Genomic DNA, 18,546 nt, shown 5'->3' with positions numbered 1-18,546 from the left:
GACAAATAAGTTCTATATTCAAGTTTTCAGCCAAGGTGAGCAATTAATGAGCAGCTCTGCAGGACAGCAGTTAAGCGCACTTCTAACTTTTATGTATACGCAACTCACCTTCACTTCTCTGCTGGAGCTGTTCAACAGAGGGTTCATGAGATCTAGCCTTAAAAGCTCTGCTGGCTTGCTCAAGGGTTGACACGGTAACGTAGAGAGATCCAAATACACACGAACAGGTACCTAAGAGTATATACCATAACTTCAGGCATCAATAGCCATTAAAAAGTGAAAAGTTAAAAGACTTAATCATAATGCAAGAGTTTCTAGGAGTTACTGTAACGCCTGTAAGAGACAGACAAAATACAAAATAAACCCTTCTAATCCCTTTTGAAATGTGACTGTTGGGATACAAGGTGATGAAGGAGATAGCAACAGCACAGTCACACCCCCCTTTGGCTCTTCACTCATAAGCAGTGAGAAATTTAGCAGTGACCTTGGTTTCTCTAAGACTAAGTACAACAAGAGCCTTTCTGCATAACATCCCTACCGGTGCCTCAGTGATAACTACAAACTTCAAGCGTTATCAGTTCTGGAAGCAGACACTGTCTGCAAAACATGCAGTTAGTTTCAGAAAGTGCATCTTTTATTACTCAGACAGAACTTCTCCCACACCATAAACGTCTCCATAACTTCAACAATACGAAAAAATCTCAGCTCTTCAGTTTTCTTGCAGTTTACACCAAAACTAAACAGCTAGACAGCTGCAGGCTTTGGAACTGTGCCTGGAAGACACCCACCAACTTCATACCTTGAACTGGTTGATAAAAGGGGCTATATTAAACCCAAGAGTTGGTTCTGTTCCCTGAACAGCACTCTCCAGTAACAGAGATTCTGATTCTACAAGCATCCCATATACCAGCACATACTGTGGGAAAATCTTCCCTCCACTGTGAAGCAAACATCTGTAAAATGAGAGAGATTTCAACTCTAAAGCATATCATTCAAGAATAATGAAAGAACATAACTACATTTAAGAAAGGCACAGTAGTTCTTCCTCTGAAGTCAAGTGCTCGTAAGCATTTGAGTTTGATCTCATTTGACCAGACAGCTGTGTCATACAAAAAAGGAAAACTTGTCACATCATACTAAAACTGTGGAACTAAGTAATCTTTCCTCAGCATCAGTATTCGAAACAGTGATATTTCAAGATGAAGACAGTGGAATTTACTCATAGCACCAGCATCTAATACTGAAGGACTGGCAGAAATACTTAATAAAACTGGAAGTCAGGAAGTACATACTGTTTGGGGGCAGCATACACTGGTTAAGGAGGCAGCATACCCACAGGGAAACAAAACCTGGCAGGAATTCAAATCACCCTTCTTTAAGTGTTTAACTGAAGTTGACAGCAGTACAGGACACAGCATTTTTTCCTGAAAAAACACCTGAGCCTTGACCAGTCTCTTGCTACAGAATATCACACTGCTGAGAGCAGCAACACCATAGAAGCTTTCACTCAGCATAGTATCAAACACCTCCAATTCAATACAGATTGTTTTAGGTTTCCTTTTCCTATAGCAGGCCTCTTTTCATAGGAATTGGGTAGCTAAGTAGTGTGCTATTGGATGTATTTTCATGCCACAGATTTGATTCTGCATACGACAAAAGTCAGAGTAATTTCCCATTAGTTTTAAAGATCTTTCAAGTCATCCAAAGATTTATTCAAAACTTAGAAAAGGTAATGAACACAAATAATCTTGAATATTCTGCCACCACTAAGCCTGAGGATGAACAGAGAAGATTCCCTAGCACCACAAAAGGGGATAAACTCATTTCACATTTACTTTTTTTGCTACCCATTTCTAATATTTTATTTCTCCTTCCCACCCCTCCTGCCATGGGTAACAGCTAGCTTTATTGCTGCCTCCCTGGCTGTTCTACCACCGCATGTTTGTCTTTTAGCAGTACCAGTTTGTTCCAACAACAGTTTGACATGTACATGAATCCAGGCTTTTCTAACCCTGTACTAAAAGCTACCTCAGTTGTCACTGAGATGCTGGCTTATCCTGGGAACTTCTGACAGACCAAGCAGTAAGATCTTCCATTCATATTCTTACATACAAAATATAAAAAAGTCTATGAAAGTGAAATCTTGACACTTTTTTTTAAAAGATACGTGTATACAATGGTCCCACCAGAAACACTCTGGGAGGTTCAATCCATTCAGAAAACAAGCTTTTCCTGCTCTACAAAACCAACAGGACAGTAATTTTGTAGTTAGAAGGAATATTTTTCAAAAGTTTTCAGATAATTATAGATTCCTAGGAATACTTTTTGTCGATTTATACTGTACCTGGATATTGCAGCCTTTTCCATCACCTCCTGCTGGATTAAACCTGATGTCTCTATAACATCCAAGATGATAATGCTCCACAACTTGTCTGATTTGGGTCTCTGTAGCACCACACTTTCATCTTCTAAGTGGCTGAGCCAAAACTCTAGTGTTTCCTTAGGGAAATGGTTAGCTTCTGAAATCACACTAAGTGCTGCCTGATGCTGTTCTTTCTCAATGGAACTGTAGGCTCTAACTGGTCCAAGTTTGCCAGCTATAATTGGCAGGATGGAGAAGCCTTCAGATACATCTAAAATGTACAAAGGATCAGGAGCCACATCTAGAGAGCTCTTGTTTTGACCCTCTTGGAGGTTCATCCCACTGCCATGTATATCAACATCCATGGACTGCAAGTCCTTACTTGGATTTAATGACAACAGCACTTTGCCCATGACAGCTTTAAAGCATTCGTGGTACGGTACATTGTTGAGCAGGGCTATTTCTGTGGATTCCAACACGCATACTTGACCACTGTCATCCTGTTTGCTAGTTGTCTGAAGACCAGCCAGAGCATTACATAATTCAGCCTCATTGCCCAAACTCAGCGTGTCGTCTTTGTCACTGACATCCATCCCACACTCTGAAGTCAAAGAAGAAATCTTCTGGATCTTCAAGTAGCAGTCTTGGCAGCAAACTTCCATCATCACGGTATCTCCAGTCTTCACAGAATAATCTTGGCAAAACAGCACGAAAAAGTCATGTCAGTTACTTTACAGCAAACATCACTGAAACAGCTATACAGTGCTTAAAAAACAAACACAAGCATTCTCTCATTTCTTCATTAGTTGTTACTAATGTGTATGAAAGAATTGTTCCAGCCTCTAGCCCATAAGCTTAAATCTGTGACTGTGTGCTAACATTTGCCTTAAACTGTCCCACACTAGGCAAAATCCATTCATTCTCAAAATAAGCCTATGATAAGTAGATATTACTTTGTGTTCTGTCAACAGCAAAGCAGAACAAAAACACACTGGTAAAGAAATTGCTTTTGCTTTAAAATGCTAAATATTAATTATTTACATTTTCATACCTGCTGTAGACAAAGGTAAGTTTGCAGTTACATGGAAAACAATAGCTACTGTTTAGAAAGCGTAATTTATTCAGAATAAGTTTTACTGGAACATTTATAGTGTACAGCTCGAGACGGTCTTTGGATACTCTCTGTGTATGTTCTCAGAAAGTAAATCCATTGATCCAGACCAGAATTTCAAAACAAACAGGCTACAGTTTGACAAACATTTCTTTCAATGGCAACACAGGCTAAAAGAGTCTCTTCCCTCTCCTACACTTTCAGTTGAACCAGTCTATGGCACAGCTGCCCCTACTGTCTATCAATACTAAATTAGGAGGAGCTGTGGACTCCCTCGAGGGTAGAGAGGCTTTACAGAGAGATCTGGATAGACTACAGAGCTGGGCAATTCACCAGTATGAAATTTAACAAGAGTAAGTGCTGGATTCTCCACCTGGGACAGGGTAATCCTGGTTATATGTACAATTTGGGGAATGAGAGGCTGGAGAGCAGCCCCACAGAAAGGGATCTGGGGGTTTGGGTGGATGGCAAATTGGATGAGTCAACAGCATGCCCTGGCAGCCAAAAGGGCCAACTGTGTGGTTGGGGTGCATCAAGCACAGCATAGCTAGCCAGTCAAGGGAAGTGATTGTCCCACTCTACACTGCACTGGTGTGACCCCACCTTGAGTACTGTGTGCAGTTTTGGGCACCTCAATATAAGGAGGACACCAAACTATTAGAGTATGTCCAGAGGAGGGTGACCAAGATGGTAAAAGGGCCTTGAGGGCAAGACTTATGAGGAGCAGCTGAGCTCACTCGGCTTCTTCAGATTGGAGAAGTTGTGGGGTGACCTCATCGCAGTCTACAACTTCCTCAAGGTGGGCAGCAGAGTAGCAGGTACTGATCTCCTCTCTCTGGTGACTAGCAACAGGACATGAGGAAACAGGATGAAGCTGCATGAGGGGAAGTTCAGATTGGACACTGGGAAAAGGTTCTTCACTGAGAGGGTGGTCGGTCACTGGAACAGGCTCCCCAAGGAAGTGATCACACCACCAAGCCTTTCAGAGGTCAAGAAGTGTTTGGACAATGCTCTTAGTCATGTGATTTAGCTTCAGGTGTCCTGCAAGGAGCAGAGAGTTGGACTTCATGAGCCTTATGGGTCCCTTCCAACTCTAGATATTCTAAGATTCTATGAAACAGGAGAATGGAAAATGGGTAAATGGAGAGTAGAGGCTGCTGGAAATGACACTGCCACTGTGTGTGTGTGGGAACAGTATTCAAGTTCAGTCCAAAATGGAGGTGAGGGGTAAGCAGGAATGTTCAGTTTTGTTTTTTGGCAGTAGCAGCTAGCAATTCCTACCTCACTTCCCTTTCACAAGTCACATCTTGACTAAGTAGAGCCAGTTAGTAGCCCCACTTCTTGGGAGTTGCTCCACAATGCATTTAATTCAGTAGAGAAAAAAAACCAACTTAATGAAAAGCATTCTCCCAGATCTTAAGCAGATGCCTTATCTGCTTCATAGCAGAGTCCCACGAACAAGCCCTGATGCAGGGATTGTGCACTACAGTCCAGAAACATGATCAATAACCACATCACAGCTACTTGCTGTTGAACTTCTCTTAAACCTATTTGCTGTCACTTCGTAATCTCCAAGATAACCTGACTAGCTCAAAACCGAAATGAAACCAAGTTAATGTACCACAACAAGAAAATCCACAGGTCGTACCAAAGAGACCCTGCACAGGATAGACTGCCTGTTCCCAGCAGGTTTCCTCACTGGGACTTGTAGATAGAGTGTGCTCATCGTCAAGCTGTAGTACAAACCACACCACAATAGCATCTAGTATTCCTCCTTCAGTGACTGGCAGGCTGAGCTTCCAGGGCTTTCTAGCTGCAAGGCTTTTCAGCTCCTGACCAAAGTGGAAAGAGAAAAAGTGTGAGACAGTTTCTTTCCATAAATAAAAGATGTTTTTTATTACATTCACTAAGTCACTCAAATCTCTGCACCAATCCATGAGGGTACCCAACAGAAACCTGAAGTTAACAAGCTGCTACAATACCAATTATCATTAGTATTCATTAAGCATAGGAACTGTTTTCCCACATGGAAGCGCAGTTATGCACACAACCAACCTGCATCCATCAGCCATTAAAGCAAACATACGTACATACTTAAAAACACTGAAAACTGCAAGAAAGGCTTTAGACTGGCAAGGCTTGCCTTATGAGAAGTAATAAAAACAGAGCCAATCTTTTGGGCTGGATTTTAGGCACACGCTTCTCTGTGTTCAATCAGTTCTAGAAATACTGTACGTAAAGCACTGAATTTGCTCGAACAGAGGTTCAGCAAAATCATTACAAAAACACTAAGTCAAACATCTTTGAGGATATTTTCTCTGCTACCTGCGCTACAGGCTTTGCGTAGAAGGTCAGGCATATACAATTTCACCACTGGGAAGAACTAAGATCTTCCCTAAAGGGATCAAGTTATAAGTTCTCCAATACTCCTGAAAAGTTCTGAATATGTAACAGGAATTAAGTCTTCTCCCATGTACAATTTATTTTCCTCAGCAATTACCTTCTGCTACCAACATTTACAAACATAAAGGACCCAGCTCTAACGTCTTGGACAGTTCTGGCATAAACTGACTAACAGGAGGTCAAGCACAAGGGACCAAAGATTCTCTTAGTCACAACCATTCTACTTAGTAATAGCCTTTACTAAACATGTATCAGCTTCCTGATCTGCTTATGTCAACATTTGTCTTAAAACACACAGGGCAAACAAGAAGTTCCACTCTAAGAAGATGAGTAGCTCTCACGGCTGCGTTTTTTATTTTTCCCTCTTTATTCTCATTCTGTGTTCTCCAAGAGTTGGTCTACCTCTCTTCTCACAATTGAGAGATGGCTGAACAATGCATGTGTTAAAATTTCTGGATGCTAATAAAGTTCATAATAAGATCTCACTGCTCTTCACTAAAAGTGCTTTGCTGCTAGTCATTTTTTCTGTACACCCTCAATTGGAGAGGAAAAGAGTAATAAGTTGAAGGTTTGCTGGCAGTAAGCCCCTTGAAGCAAGACAGCAAAAGCACAAGCATACATCTGTTTTTTTTCAGTTTCTGGGAAGTTATAGCTGTTTAGAAGTCTATTTGATATTAAAAATATTCTTCCTGATTATTCCTCAAAAGCAGCAGGCCCAAGGTTCTTATCCACTGATTCTAGTAACTGTACTGTTACATCCCTATCTTGTGGCACACACCACTTCAAAACCCACTTGAAGGCAGTTATTTCAGCTTTCCCTGCTCTCTACCATGCTGCTTATCCTGTATTTATTCTTCACATTTGTCCACTGCATAAATCTTTTTCTATTATTTATGGCAATTACAGACTCAAACAGCTCTAACACATCAGGATGGCAATTCATCAACTAGTGTAGTTAAAGAGACAGCAAAGAAAATAAAGCAACAATGCAGGAACAGGCAGTAAAAAAAACAAAATGCCACATATATCCTCTGAATGAGAAAAAGATAACTTGCATTAAAAAAAAAACTAAAGGGGACTATAAACAGAAGGAAAAACTACAGAAAGAATGCAGTTATCAAGTTTCCTATGTCTTTATCCAGAATTTCTCAAATATTCCACATAAGTAACTTCTCATGAAAATCAGAAAGAGCCAGTATCTGTAATTGTTGGCATTAGCTCAGTTCCTTTAGGGCCTGAAAGTGAGACTGAGCTTTAATTACTGGCTGCTGAGGTAAACACTTCCACTCCCAGTGGCACTGATCTGCTGCCAGCAAACATGCACACAGGTAGTACCTGGCTAGGCACAAGTGTCTGCAGCCTGTAATTACAGCCACATCTTGTTCCCCTGCCTGGGAGGAACTGAGCTGCTGCTGCTGCTAATAATAGCAGTAATAAAGTAATCAGCATAACTCAGCTGCTTTGTTTTAGTTTTGACTTATTGTCATTATTTCTCTGATCTGCACTGACATCTTTAAAGCCTCCTACAACTCAGTTTGAGAAACACTGTTTTACCACATTTTAAGTCTTTTTCTCAGTTCTGTCAATTTAGGTGTGGACAGATAGTACAAGCAGAATAAATGCAACATCCCTCTCATTCTTTGAAATACACATTCAGAAAACGGATCTTTGAAATTACCTTATAGTGCTAAGTGATTTCATATCTGAATTTCAATCTTTAGTAGGTAATTCTGCTACTGTTTGTAAGCATAGCAGGTTTTTTTTTATTCCAATAGGAGCACAGACAATTTTTCTTTTTTATTTTTTAGTTGCACTGACTGAACATCCAGGTGTGGCCATGACAAAAACAAAAACAAACAAAAAAATCCCCAGATTGAAATTGAAAGTAACCTGCCAGTGTTTGGAACTGTCATATTTGCTCAGTGACAAAGGTAACAACAAACAGTAACCAATGATTCCAAATAAATTAATTGCATTTCTTCCCTTTACCTTTACTTATGATACCTTACCAATTCATGACAGGAACACTCCACTAGTCTAACTGAAACTTCAAAGGAGCAGTTCTGAAACACAGTTTAAAGAGTAACACTGTTCTGTACTCTTTAAAATTATCTTTATTTGTCTGCCAGCAGGCAAGATGCTTAAAGAGTAGGCATCTCTCAGAAGAGAGTAATAGTTTCTTATTGATGGTAGAAGCAGAAATAACATTAGGTCACAGAGAGTTCGCTCCCAGTAGTACACTGAAGAGCCTTGTCCTATTTCATTTTTCATCTCAGGATGTCAGACAAACCAACTAGGAGAAGCTATTGATTCAGAAACACAGCAATTCCTGGCCAAGGAGTAGCCAAGAATAATTTCATTTATATAACAGAATCTATTTTAAGCTCTGACTCAATGCTAACTCTTCACCACAGGTCAATGAGCAAGAAACACATCAGAGATCAGATGTATTATCTTTTTAGCATGCTCAGCTGCAAGCGGCTGAGGTCCTTGCCTTACAGTTCAGGCCTATTAGTATATGCACACAAACGTATTTTGTGCAAAATACACAAAATAATGCTACCGTATTTTAGAATCTCATATTACAGAAATACCATAAGATACCAAAGGAGCTGAAGGGTGGAATCAAACTGGTTGAATAGGGTAAGGTAATTTCTTCATCTCCCTTCTCTTTTACACTTACCCATCAACACTTACGGACGTTTTTATGCCAGATGTAAAATACATGTTTTCTCTGTTGTCTTTTCAAGAGTTCCTTGAAGACTCTAACTTTAGAGGAATAAGCTAAGTCAGTTCCACAACTGCATAAATCATTTAAGATGGGTCTATTGCATTCTTCCTCCCCCTCCCTGTACTGAGGCTGGCAGCCTGATCCTATGGTGAGCTAGTTTAGTTCCCTGAACTGCGCCAAACAAACAAAAAACTCCACCTTCAAAAACTCATAGACTGTCGTCTGATGAATCATGTCACCAGACAACCAGGCAAGTATCAAAACCAACAGAGGATTTCAGTGCAGCCCTGCCAATTCTGTACTCGTGAACTGTTCTGAAATTGAACCCGGAAAGCAAATAAGATACGGAGCTCTCGTTATTCATAGATTACTTATAAAGGACGTAAAAAAAAAAAAAAAAATCATTACCTGCAGATTGTTGAAATCTACTGTCATTACTTGACAGGGTTCTGTCAGAGGTACGTAACCTCCAGGAATACGACTGAGCTTCTCGGTGGTGTAAGGTTCAACAGTTTCCTCTGAACCAGCAGAAGCGTATGTTGGACTAAAGAACCGCACCGAATTTGACAAGCGCACACCAGCAACTTCTTGCGTTCCCACTCTGGGAGTTAAGGAAAAAAGGGATGAAATTAAACTCCAAATAATTTGACCAAAAAACCCAAAGGAAATTCTTCCTAGGCTAGCTAAGTATTTTTAAATGCACAGAGTGTAAGAATAGAAAAACTAAGAAATACAAAACAATTCTGTGGGCTTTTTGTAATGTTCGGAGCAGCTCTAAAGCACAGAAAATGCACATCACTTTCAAGAATCAGAACTGAACACTGTCACTAGAAACTGAGAAAAAGCCCAATATGTCCTTTCTCAAAGGCCACAGACTTTTGCCCCCTTAAGTACAACTCCACGAGTCTTGATAGGGAACTAGAAAGAAGAATGTACCCTGTGATAATAAGAACAAATAAAGCTTTTCTTCTGCTGTTGCATTAGACAGGCAACAAAGATGTTTCTTTCAGGTGAACAGAACAGTCAGAGAAAGATAAATAGATATACAACAGGAAAATACATTTTTGGAGTCTCTTTGACATAAAACTTTCATTTTGCAGTACCTTTATATATTTATCAAGCACAATCTATGCAGAATAAGGCATTTTTCATAGTTACATAGCTGCAAAGAAAGTCTCAGCGTTGATTTCTTGGTGGAAAAAGTTTAACAGCACTTGTCAAAATAGACTTAAGACAGGTATTCTTAGTGGAGCAAAAAGGGATCTCAAACTACAAAGGCAGGAAACTTAAAAGTAACATTTTTCTTCTTCCTACAGCATTTAATTAATTTGTGGCAATCATTTCAGTCCTGCTAGCCACCTGACCTTAAGCTATACTATTAGAATGGATTGTTAATTCAACCATATAAAGTTACAGAGCATTAAACTTTCTTCCTGTTGAAATTTTGTAAGGAACAGTCAATGCCATGTTTCAAGGCAAAAACCTATCTTCTAATTGATGAATAATTAACTTCTCCCAAAATAAAGTTCTTCTATGACCATCTACTACAGGAACTTCTGTCTCTTCTTGCAGCTGTCCAGGTCTACTGCATTAGAAAAATCACTGATGCAGCCTGGCTAGTTTTCATCCAGTACACTGAAGCTCCTGTAAAAGTTAGTGTTTTCTTTAATCCTCAACAAGATTAGTCCTGAACAACACAGATCAAGTCCAAACCTCTCAGACAGAGATCATCTCCATACAGTGATACTGTTCTAGACGATGAGAATAAAAATGAATATGAAAATAATTGATACACAGTCAGAACTGGTCTCAGCAAAGAAACTACCGTATGCTAGGTCAGAATTAAGCAAGGCACATATTCGGAAAGATAATGTTAGGTGGGGTTATTAACACGTAGGCTTTAGAAAATCCTGTTCTCATCTTCTGAAAGGGTTAGATCCAGCAGTGAGGTATGGAGCAGATTATAAAGAGGGTAAACAAGGAGAAAGGCCAAGTGTTAATCCAAGAATCTTCAATACAGAAATTGAGAAGTAATTTTACTCTTAAGGAATTAAATTTCTTTAACGTGTGTTAATGGCATGTATTTCAGCATAACTGAAAATCAAGAGTTTCTGATAAAGTGGTGCAGAAAGTCCAACCCACAAAAGGGGAAGGAAAAAAAAAATAAGAAAAAGAGCCTGGAAAAGGTGTGGGGAGGGCGAGAGCAGAAATCTGTTTAGTGAACAGATAATCAGTCATTCAAAAAATAAAGAGAACAGTAAATGAAAAACCCTTATTGAAAACCACCAGTTTCTCTTCCCAAATAACAAACATGGATTCAAACTGTGCCAGAGTTTAAACATACCTGTGATGTCTACGTATCTCTCTGCATTCCACTGCCATCCCAAATATTGTAGCACTTGCAGGAATAACTCTGCCATAATCTCCAGTACTGACATCTTGATTTTTAGGCTGTGAAAACATGAACAACATGCAATGAAACAGTGACCTATTTCTACCATTACTACAAAGCCTAGGTTACATATTAACGAGCCATTTAAGATTACAGTCAAAACATCAGTAAGTTCTCAGTGACTAGTAAAGCTTCTGGTCATTGTCATTCCAGTTGACCATTAAAGGAGTTTTTTAAATACTGTGTTTCAATATATCCATGCATCAGCTTTACTTTTCAGTCTACTAATTCTAAAAGTGCTTTTTAATTTGTATTCTGTTAGAATATATTGAAACGTTTGAGGACCTTTCCTTTATGCATCATTCCTATACTTTACACTAGAGGTCATCAGTTTCAGTTCAATACAATAGAAAAAGCTTTCAGCCAGATAAGACTTTTTTTAAATGAGTCAGAATCAAGGCAACATCAAAATAAAAGAGAAGTCCTTGTATTTCATAAGACCTAACAGAGGTTAACCCATATAAAACCCCTTGTCGTACTACTTTGCTCAATGTATGCTAGCTAAAATGCACGATACAAAGTACAATCTGAAACCCGGTGGAATTGTTCAGTCTTCCAAAAAAGTGCAAAGTTAGCAAAAATAAATTAAAAGCACAAGCACATGGCATATTTACCAAATTATAATGGACTGTCCCCTAGTGTTATGGTGAAAAATAATTCTACCATAATTCAGCATTTTCTGCTTAGACTCACAAGACTTCCTGCTACTAGTTGGCATCTCAAAATGACCAGCTTGTAATCAAACTCACAGGAAAACAAGGCTTTTAAAACACAGACAAAGCCCTTTGGTGTTACTTACAAAGTGGGGGGAAAAAAAAGGAGGGGAAAAAAAAAGGAATGAACAGTGATCAAGAGTGAACCATCTCTGTATGACGGAAGGTTACATCAGGGAAACATGCATTGCAAGTACCTGCCTACTCAGAACACAAGCTCACAGAAGTACAATGTATGCAGCTGCCTCATTGCCCTTCACCAAAATAAAACAAAATATTGTTTCATGGAACAAATCCAGATCACTCATTTTTAAGATATCAATAGGTATGAAATATTTACAAGACAGTGGTTCCTCATTCACGTATGTCTGTGAATGTGCGTACATACACACACACGCATGAATATGCAGCAAACAAAACAGGAATCCCATTTACACATACATACCCACATCACCTACCTTTGGTTGTAAAAGTAGATGCTCCCAAGCATGTATCAAGCTCTCCACAATTCCTTCTCCAAATAAACCAGCATCAACTGTTTCTGTGACAACCAAGGAAACTCTAGATAAGAAAAAGAACGCCATGAAATATAATGTATAACACACATTCCTGTTAACAATCATTCTTTTAAAGAAAATAAACCACCATACCAACGTGAGCTCAGAGCGAAACTTCTACCAGAGTTCTGAAGTTTCAATACAGATGGGCAACTTAATTCTCACAACAAATGACATGTTTTGAATTGTTGTTGGAAGTTATTCAAGACACAGATAAAAGAGAATAAACATTGAGAAAGAGTTTACCATAAAGCTTCTTGTTCAGCGTTTATAAATAAATTGTGTGGGAAGAATCTACCCAAAACAGGAAGATGTTTCAGCCTGGGCACACAGCCAATGATACTGCAGAATATGTATTTTGTCTGAATCTTGTGCAAGAGTATCCATATGCATGTGTGTTTAAAAGTAATTAAAAAAAAACCCTAGAATCATAGAAACGTTTTGGTTGGAAAGGACCTTTAAGATCATCAAGTCCAACCATTAACCTGGCACTGATAAGTCCACCACTAAACCATGTCCCTAAGCGCCACATCTACACATCTTTTAAATACCTCCAGGGATGGTGACTCCACCACTTCCCTGGGTAGCCTGCTCCAATGCTTAACAACCCTTTTGGTGAAGGAATTTTTCCTAATACCCAATCTAAACCTCCCCTGGCACAACCTGAGGCCATTTCCTCTCATCCTATCACTCCCTGGGAGAAGAGACCGACACCCACCTCCCTACAACCTCCTTTCAGGTAGTTGTAGACAGCAATAGACCCTTCACCAGCTTTGTTGCCCTTCTCTGGACTCGCTCCAGCACCTCAATGTCTTTCTTGTAGCGAGGGGCCCAAAACTGAACACAGTATTCAAGGTGCAGCCTCACCAGTGCCGAGTACAGGGGGACAATCACTCCCCTAGTGCTGCTGGCCTCACTATTTCTGATACAAGCCAGGATGCTGTTGGCTGCCTTGGCCACCTGGGCACACTGCTGGTTCATATTCAGCCGGCTGTCAACCAACACCCCCTTGTCCTTTTCCGCCAGGCAGCTTTCCAGTCACTCTTCACAAAGCCTGTAGCATTGCATGGGGTTGTTGTGACCCAAAAGCAGAACCCAACACTTGGCCTTATTGAACCTCAGACATTTGGCCTCGGCCCATCAATCCAGCCTGTCCAGATGCCTCTGCAGAGCCTTCCTACCCTCAAGCAGATCAACACTCCCGCCCAACTTGGTGTTGTCTGTGAACTTACTGAGGCTGCACTCCATCCCCTTGTCCAGATCATTGATAAAGATATTAAAGAGAACTGCCCCAATACTGAGCCCTGGGGAACACCGCTTGTGACCAGCCACCAACTGGATTGAACTCCATTCACCACAACTCTTTGGGCCCGGCCATCCAGCCAGTTTTTTTACCCAGCAAAGCGTATGATTGTCCAAGCCATGAGCAGCCAGTTTCTCCAGGAAAATGCTGTGGGAAGCGGTGTCAAAGGCTTTACTGAAGTCCAGGTAGACAACATCCACAGCCTTTCCCTCATCCACTAAGCGGGTCACCTTGTCATAGAAGGAGATCAGGTTAGTCAAGCAGAACCTGCCTTTCATAAACTCATGCTAACTGGGCCTGATCACCTAAGTTGTCCTGTACGCACCTTATTTTCTCAAGGCTGAACAAACCCATTTCTCTCAGCCTTTCCTGATATGGTGGGCTTGCCAGTCATCTTTGTGGCTCTTCTCTGGACCCTCTCCAGCCTGTCCACATCTTTTTTTGTATAGTGGGGACCAAAACTGAACACAGTATTTCAGGTGTGGCCTAACAAGTGCTGAAGAGAGTGGGATAATGACTTCTTTCTCTCTTCCCTTGTTGATGCAACCCAGCATCCTGTTGGCTTTCTTTGCTGCTGCAGCACACTGTTCTCTCATATTGAGCTTCTTGTCCACCAGGACCCCCAGGTCCCTTTCCACAGAGCTGCTCCCCAGCCGGGTAGATCCCAGCCTGTGCAGCACTCTTGGATTATGTTTTCCCAGGTGCAAGACCTTACACTTGTCCTTGTTGAACTTCATAAGGTTCTTGTTAGCCCACTCTTCCAGCCTATCCAGGTCTTCCTGCAGGATGGCTCTCCCTTCCGAAGTGTCCACTTCCCCACTCAGTTTGGTATCATCAGCAAATTTCATCAGGGTACACTTGATCCCACCATCCAGATGACTTATAAAGATACAAAACAGCGTTGGGCCCAATATCAATCCCTGGGGGACCCCACTTGTGACAGGTAGCCAGTTTGAAAAAGAGAGCTATTTACCACCACCCTCTGCATGCAGCCTGTCAGCCAGTTTCCCATCCACCGCATGGACCACTTGTCTAGACTGTAGTGCATCAGTTTCTCTAGAAGGCTGTGGGGAACTGTATTGAAAGCCTTGGAAAAATCCAGGTAAACAATGTCCACCACTCACCCCACATCAACCAAGCAGGTAACTTTGTTGTAAAAGGCGATCAGGTTTGTCAAGCACAATTTGCCCTTCGTGAATCCGTGCTGGCTTTTCCCAATCACATGCTTCACGTGACTTGTAATAGCCCCCAGGAGGATTCATTCCATAACTTTCCCAGGGACTGAAGTAAGACTGGACCTATAATTTCCTGGATCCTCCTTTAAGCCCTCCTTGTAGATGGGGGTGACATTAGCCTTCTTCCAGTCTTCTGGAACATCCCCCATTCTCCACGACCTCAAAGATTATGGAGAGCGGCCTTGCAATGACGTCAGTCAGCTTTCAACACCCTCAGGTGTTTTGTAGGGGTCAAGCTCCTGTAATAGTTTTCATACCAACTCTTCCTTCACTGATGGCAGGTCTGTGTTTGCATCAACCTGGATTTTTGTTCCCAAGACCTTGGGGCCCAATGGTGCTGGTAAAGACAGAGGGGGAAAAAAGTGTTGAGCACCCAGTCAACTGGGACCTCCCCAGTTAGCCAGGCTTGCTGATAAATGATTGGAAGTGGCTTGGTTAACACTTCTGCCAGCTCCCTCAGCACCCTTGGATGGATCCCATTTGGCCCCATAGAAGTGTGTGTCTAACTGGCATAGCAGGTTGCTAACCATTTCCCCTTGGATTATGGGAGCTTCATTCTGTTCCCTGTCCCTGTCTTCCAGCTCAAGGGGCTGGGTACCCAGAGAAAAACTGGTCTTACTACTAAAGGCTGAGGCAAAGATGGCATTAAGTACCTCAGCCTTTTCCTCATCCTTTGTCACCATGTTTCCCCCCACATCCAATAAAGGACGGAGATTCTCCTTAGCTCTCCTTTTATTGCTAAAGTGTTTACAGAAACATTTTTTATTGTCTTTTATGGCAGTAGTCAGATTAAGTTCTAGTTGGGCTTTGGCCCTTCTAATTTTCTCCCTGCAAAACCTCATGACATCTTTGTAGTCCTCCTGAGTTGCCTGACCCTTCTTCCAAAGGTCATAAACTCTCCTTTTTTTTCCTGAGTTCCAGCCAAAGCTCTCTATTCAGCCAGGCCAGGGTTCTTCTTTCCCTCCAGCTCATCTTTCAGCACATGGGGACTACCTGCTCCCACGCCTTTAAGATTGCCTTCTTGAAGACTGTCTGGCCTTCCTGGACTTCTTTGCCCTTCAGGATTGCCTCCCAAGGGACTCGTGTCAACCAGGCTCCAAAACAGGCCAAAGTCTGCCCTCTGGAACTCCAAGGTAGCGGTTCTGCTGGCCCCCCTCCTTACTGTTCCAAGAATCAAAAACTGTCATTTCGTGATCGCAAATCAAAGCACAATAAAGTTACTATGTAGACTAACAGACCCTAAAATCCTAAATCTTTTGGATTTAAACCAAAAAACATACAGCATGGTAAGACATTTCCAGAACAGTAACAATTTGTTCCTGACAGGTGACATCTAATAACTCATCATATACACTAAAAGGATATATATGATCAGTTACTGTAGCTCAGCTGACACAATTACAAGGCTTGACTAGCACACTAAACCATGGGAGCTTCATCATTTCAGATTATGAGCCTGTACCATCACCAGACACTTTATTAAATGTTACTAATTCAAAGTAAAATGGATTATTTCATTCCCACGTTTAATCTGCATCCCTAGTAGCGGTGAGCTGAGCTGATAAACCAGTCCTTCGCATATACCAAAACAAAAATCCCCTCAGGTTTCTACCTGCTAAAAATTTACAGATCCTCCTGAAAAACCCCTGCAGAAAGGGACAGTGAGCAAGGCAGAGCAGGGTAGCACAAAAAGCTTAGATCACATATACTGAAAGCTGTAATCAAATTCTAATTTCACACAAGCAATTCCAAGCTACTGATTTGTCCCAGTAGCTCTTACTGTGCTTTAAAAGACATTACTTACTATTGCAAAAAGAAGCTACTTCATTTTCTAACACACATGCATCTCTGCTATACAGACAGGTGGGCAGATGTGTACGTACAAATAAAAAGCTCAATACAAACACAAAAACCTATTCTCACAGGACAAACCACAACACTCTTCCACTGAATTTTACTCCAATATCCAAAGCCACACTGAAAGCCATACGGATCCCTGCCATGGCAGGGTGCTGCCATTCACAGCTAGAGTCAGCCCAGCCACCACCACCCTTCCAGATGCAAAAAAACAGGAACCCATGCACATCACATGGCACCTTCTCGCCTCCAAACACAGTAGCACTCTCCTTAGGGGACAGAGGGGAGGATTTCCCCACTCCCTCATCAGAAGAGGCAGACAATCTGCAATTTATGATCTCTCTGACAAACACAGCAGTTGACATGGAGTGGCAGGGGTGTGGTATGTCCCAGAAACAGTCTTCCTTTGCAGGCCCTATTACATACCTCCATCCTATTCATGGGCTGAAGTGAGCCAGAAGTTAAGTATACAAGTGTGTTAAAATGACTTTTATGATGTAGTAATCCAATTTCTCTTTTCCTATTGCTGCAATATAATTGCATATGCCCCAAAGCTCTCACCATCAAAGAATTAAACTCCTTAATTTATGACATTGTTGATCTACCATAGAAATTAGTATGATCTAAAGAACACGTTATCATTTCTGCACTGCTCTACAAAAACATAAAACATACAGAGAACCTTCTCACATTATGGGTAATATCATAGGCAAAGTTATTTCATGTTTAGGTCACAGAGTATTTTCTATTTTCTTGAAATTAAGAGCAAATTAAAAATAATATCACAACAGAGCGCAACAACGTACCTTTCAGGTATGTGCTTTGGAATTTCTATATCGAGTGACTTCAAATGCAGGAGTTTGATCTCTCTTTCCATGTTATTTGCTGCCACCACATCACGGGCCAGTTCATACATAGTTTTTGATAATTCACAGGCATAGACAAAAGAGGCTCCAGCCTTTTTTGCAAACATACTGAAAAACAAGAATCAGGGCTTTTCCCCTCCAGTTTAAATCTTTTTAGGTAAAGCATGACAAGATACTGCGTTTTCTTAAGTTCTATTTCCACATCTGCTTCATATTTCTAAGAAAACAGACCAAGTCTAAAAATGATCATTAAGTGAACTAGTATCTCTTGTGTGAACACCGATACCGCACAAACTGATATCCTTTTGATATGCTATCACCAAAAAAATAAATACAGGCAGCATAAGGATACTCCCCCTAGCTATGCTAAACCCACTCATTATACTAGACTCAATACTTAAAGACAGGACACATGATATTACAACTCCAAAACCAACATAAGTAATTCAATTTATACAGCAGTTATTGGCACAAAAAGCATCTGCAACAAGTAATAAGAGTTCCAAAAATATACTACTAGACACTAATCTCCAGACTCACCAACTTCTGAAAGCTTTGTGTCCTTTCTTAAATTTTCTCTCAACAAAGGCATGAAAGTAAATTATTTTTTTCCACTAGCAATTAAATTTTGTTACACAACAAATATGTTTCTATGAAGTTGATGTTAAATATGCACTTATGACACACCTCAAAATTCCTGTTCCTGTTCCAATATCAAGGACAGATTTGCACCCTGAGCGGACAGCATTCTCAATTGCTTTCAGATAAGTAAGGTTCCTCTTGGCATCGTTGAGCATGATGAAGTGCCAGCGTTCCACAAGCCAGTTTGCAACACGGTAAAAATTCTCCTTTGCATCAGCAAAGTCTGGGTTAAGCTTCACTGCTTTATGAAAATATCCAGCTGCTTCATCCCTAAAGCCCATTCTAATAGTAAAAATGACAAATAGAAAGCATGC

At 40.8% G+C, this 18,546-nt stretch overlaps 1 protein-coding gene across 5 annotated transcripts in view; it reads right to left on the bottom strand.

The window, feature by feature from the left end:
• The window catches only part of PRMT9 (protein arginine methyltransferase 9), a 28,099-nt gene that overhangs the window by 403 nt on the left and 9,150 nt on the right, over positions 1-18,546 (bottom strand). For all 5 annotated transcript variants that reach the window (XM_068404031.1, XM_068404030.1, XM_068404032.1 and 2 more), the window contains 9 exons: positions 18,278-18,514; positions 17,531-17,698; positions 12,231-12,333; positions 10,952-11,058; positions 9,016-9,208; positions 5,122-5,305; positions 2,345-3,056; positions 800-953; positions 109-231 (listed from right to left, as the gene is read on the bottom strand). In XM_068404031.1, the coding sequence (XP_068260132.1) occupies positions 109-231; positions 800-953; positions 2,345-3,056; positions 5,122-5,305; positions 9,016-9,208; positions 10,952-11,058; positions 12,231-12,333; positions 17,531-17,698; positions 18,278-18,514 (1,981 nt within the window). The remainder of the gene's footprint in view (positions 1-108; positions 232-799; positions 954-2,344; positions 3,057-5,121; positions 5,306-9,015; positions 9,209-10,951; positions 11,059-12,230; positions 12,334-17,530; positions 17,699-18,277; positions 18,515-18,546) is intronic.

This window comes from Nyctibius grandis, chromosome 6 (genome assembly GCF_013368605.1).
Source record: "Nyctibius grandis isolate bNycGra1 chromosome 6, bNycGra1.pri, whole genome shotgun sequence".
Lineage (NCBI taxonomy): Eukaryota > Metazoa > Chordata > Aves > Nyctibiiformes > Nyctibiidae > Nyctibius > Nyctibius grandis.
Note: the sequence above shows the minus strand (reverse complement) of the source record. Positions and strands in the feature narration are given on the sequence as shown.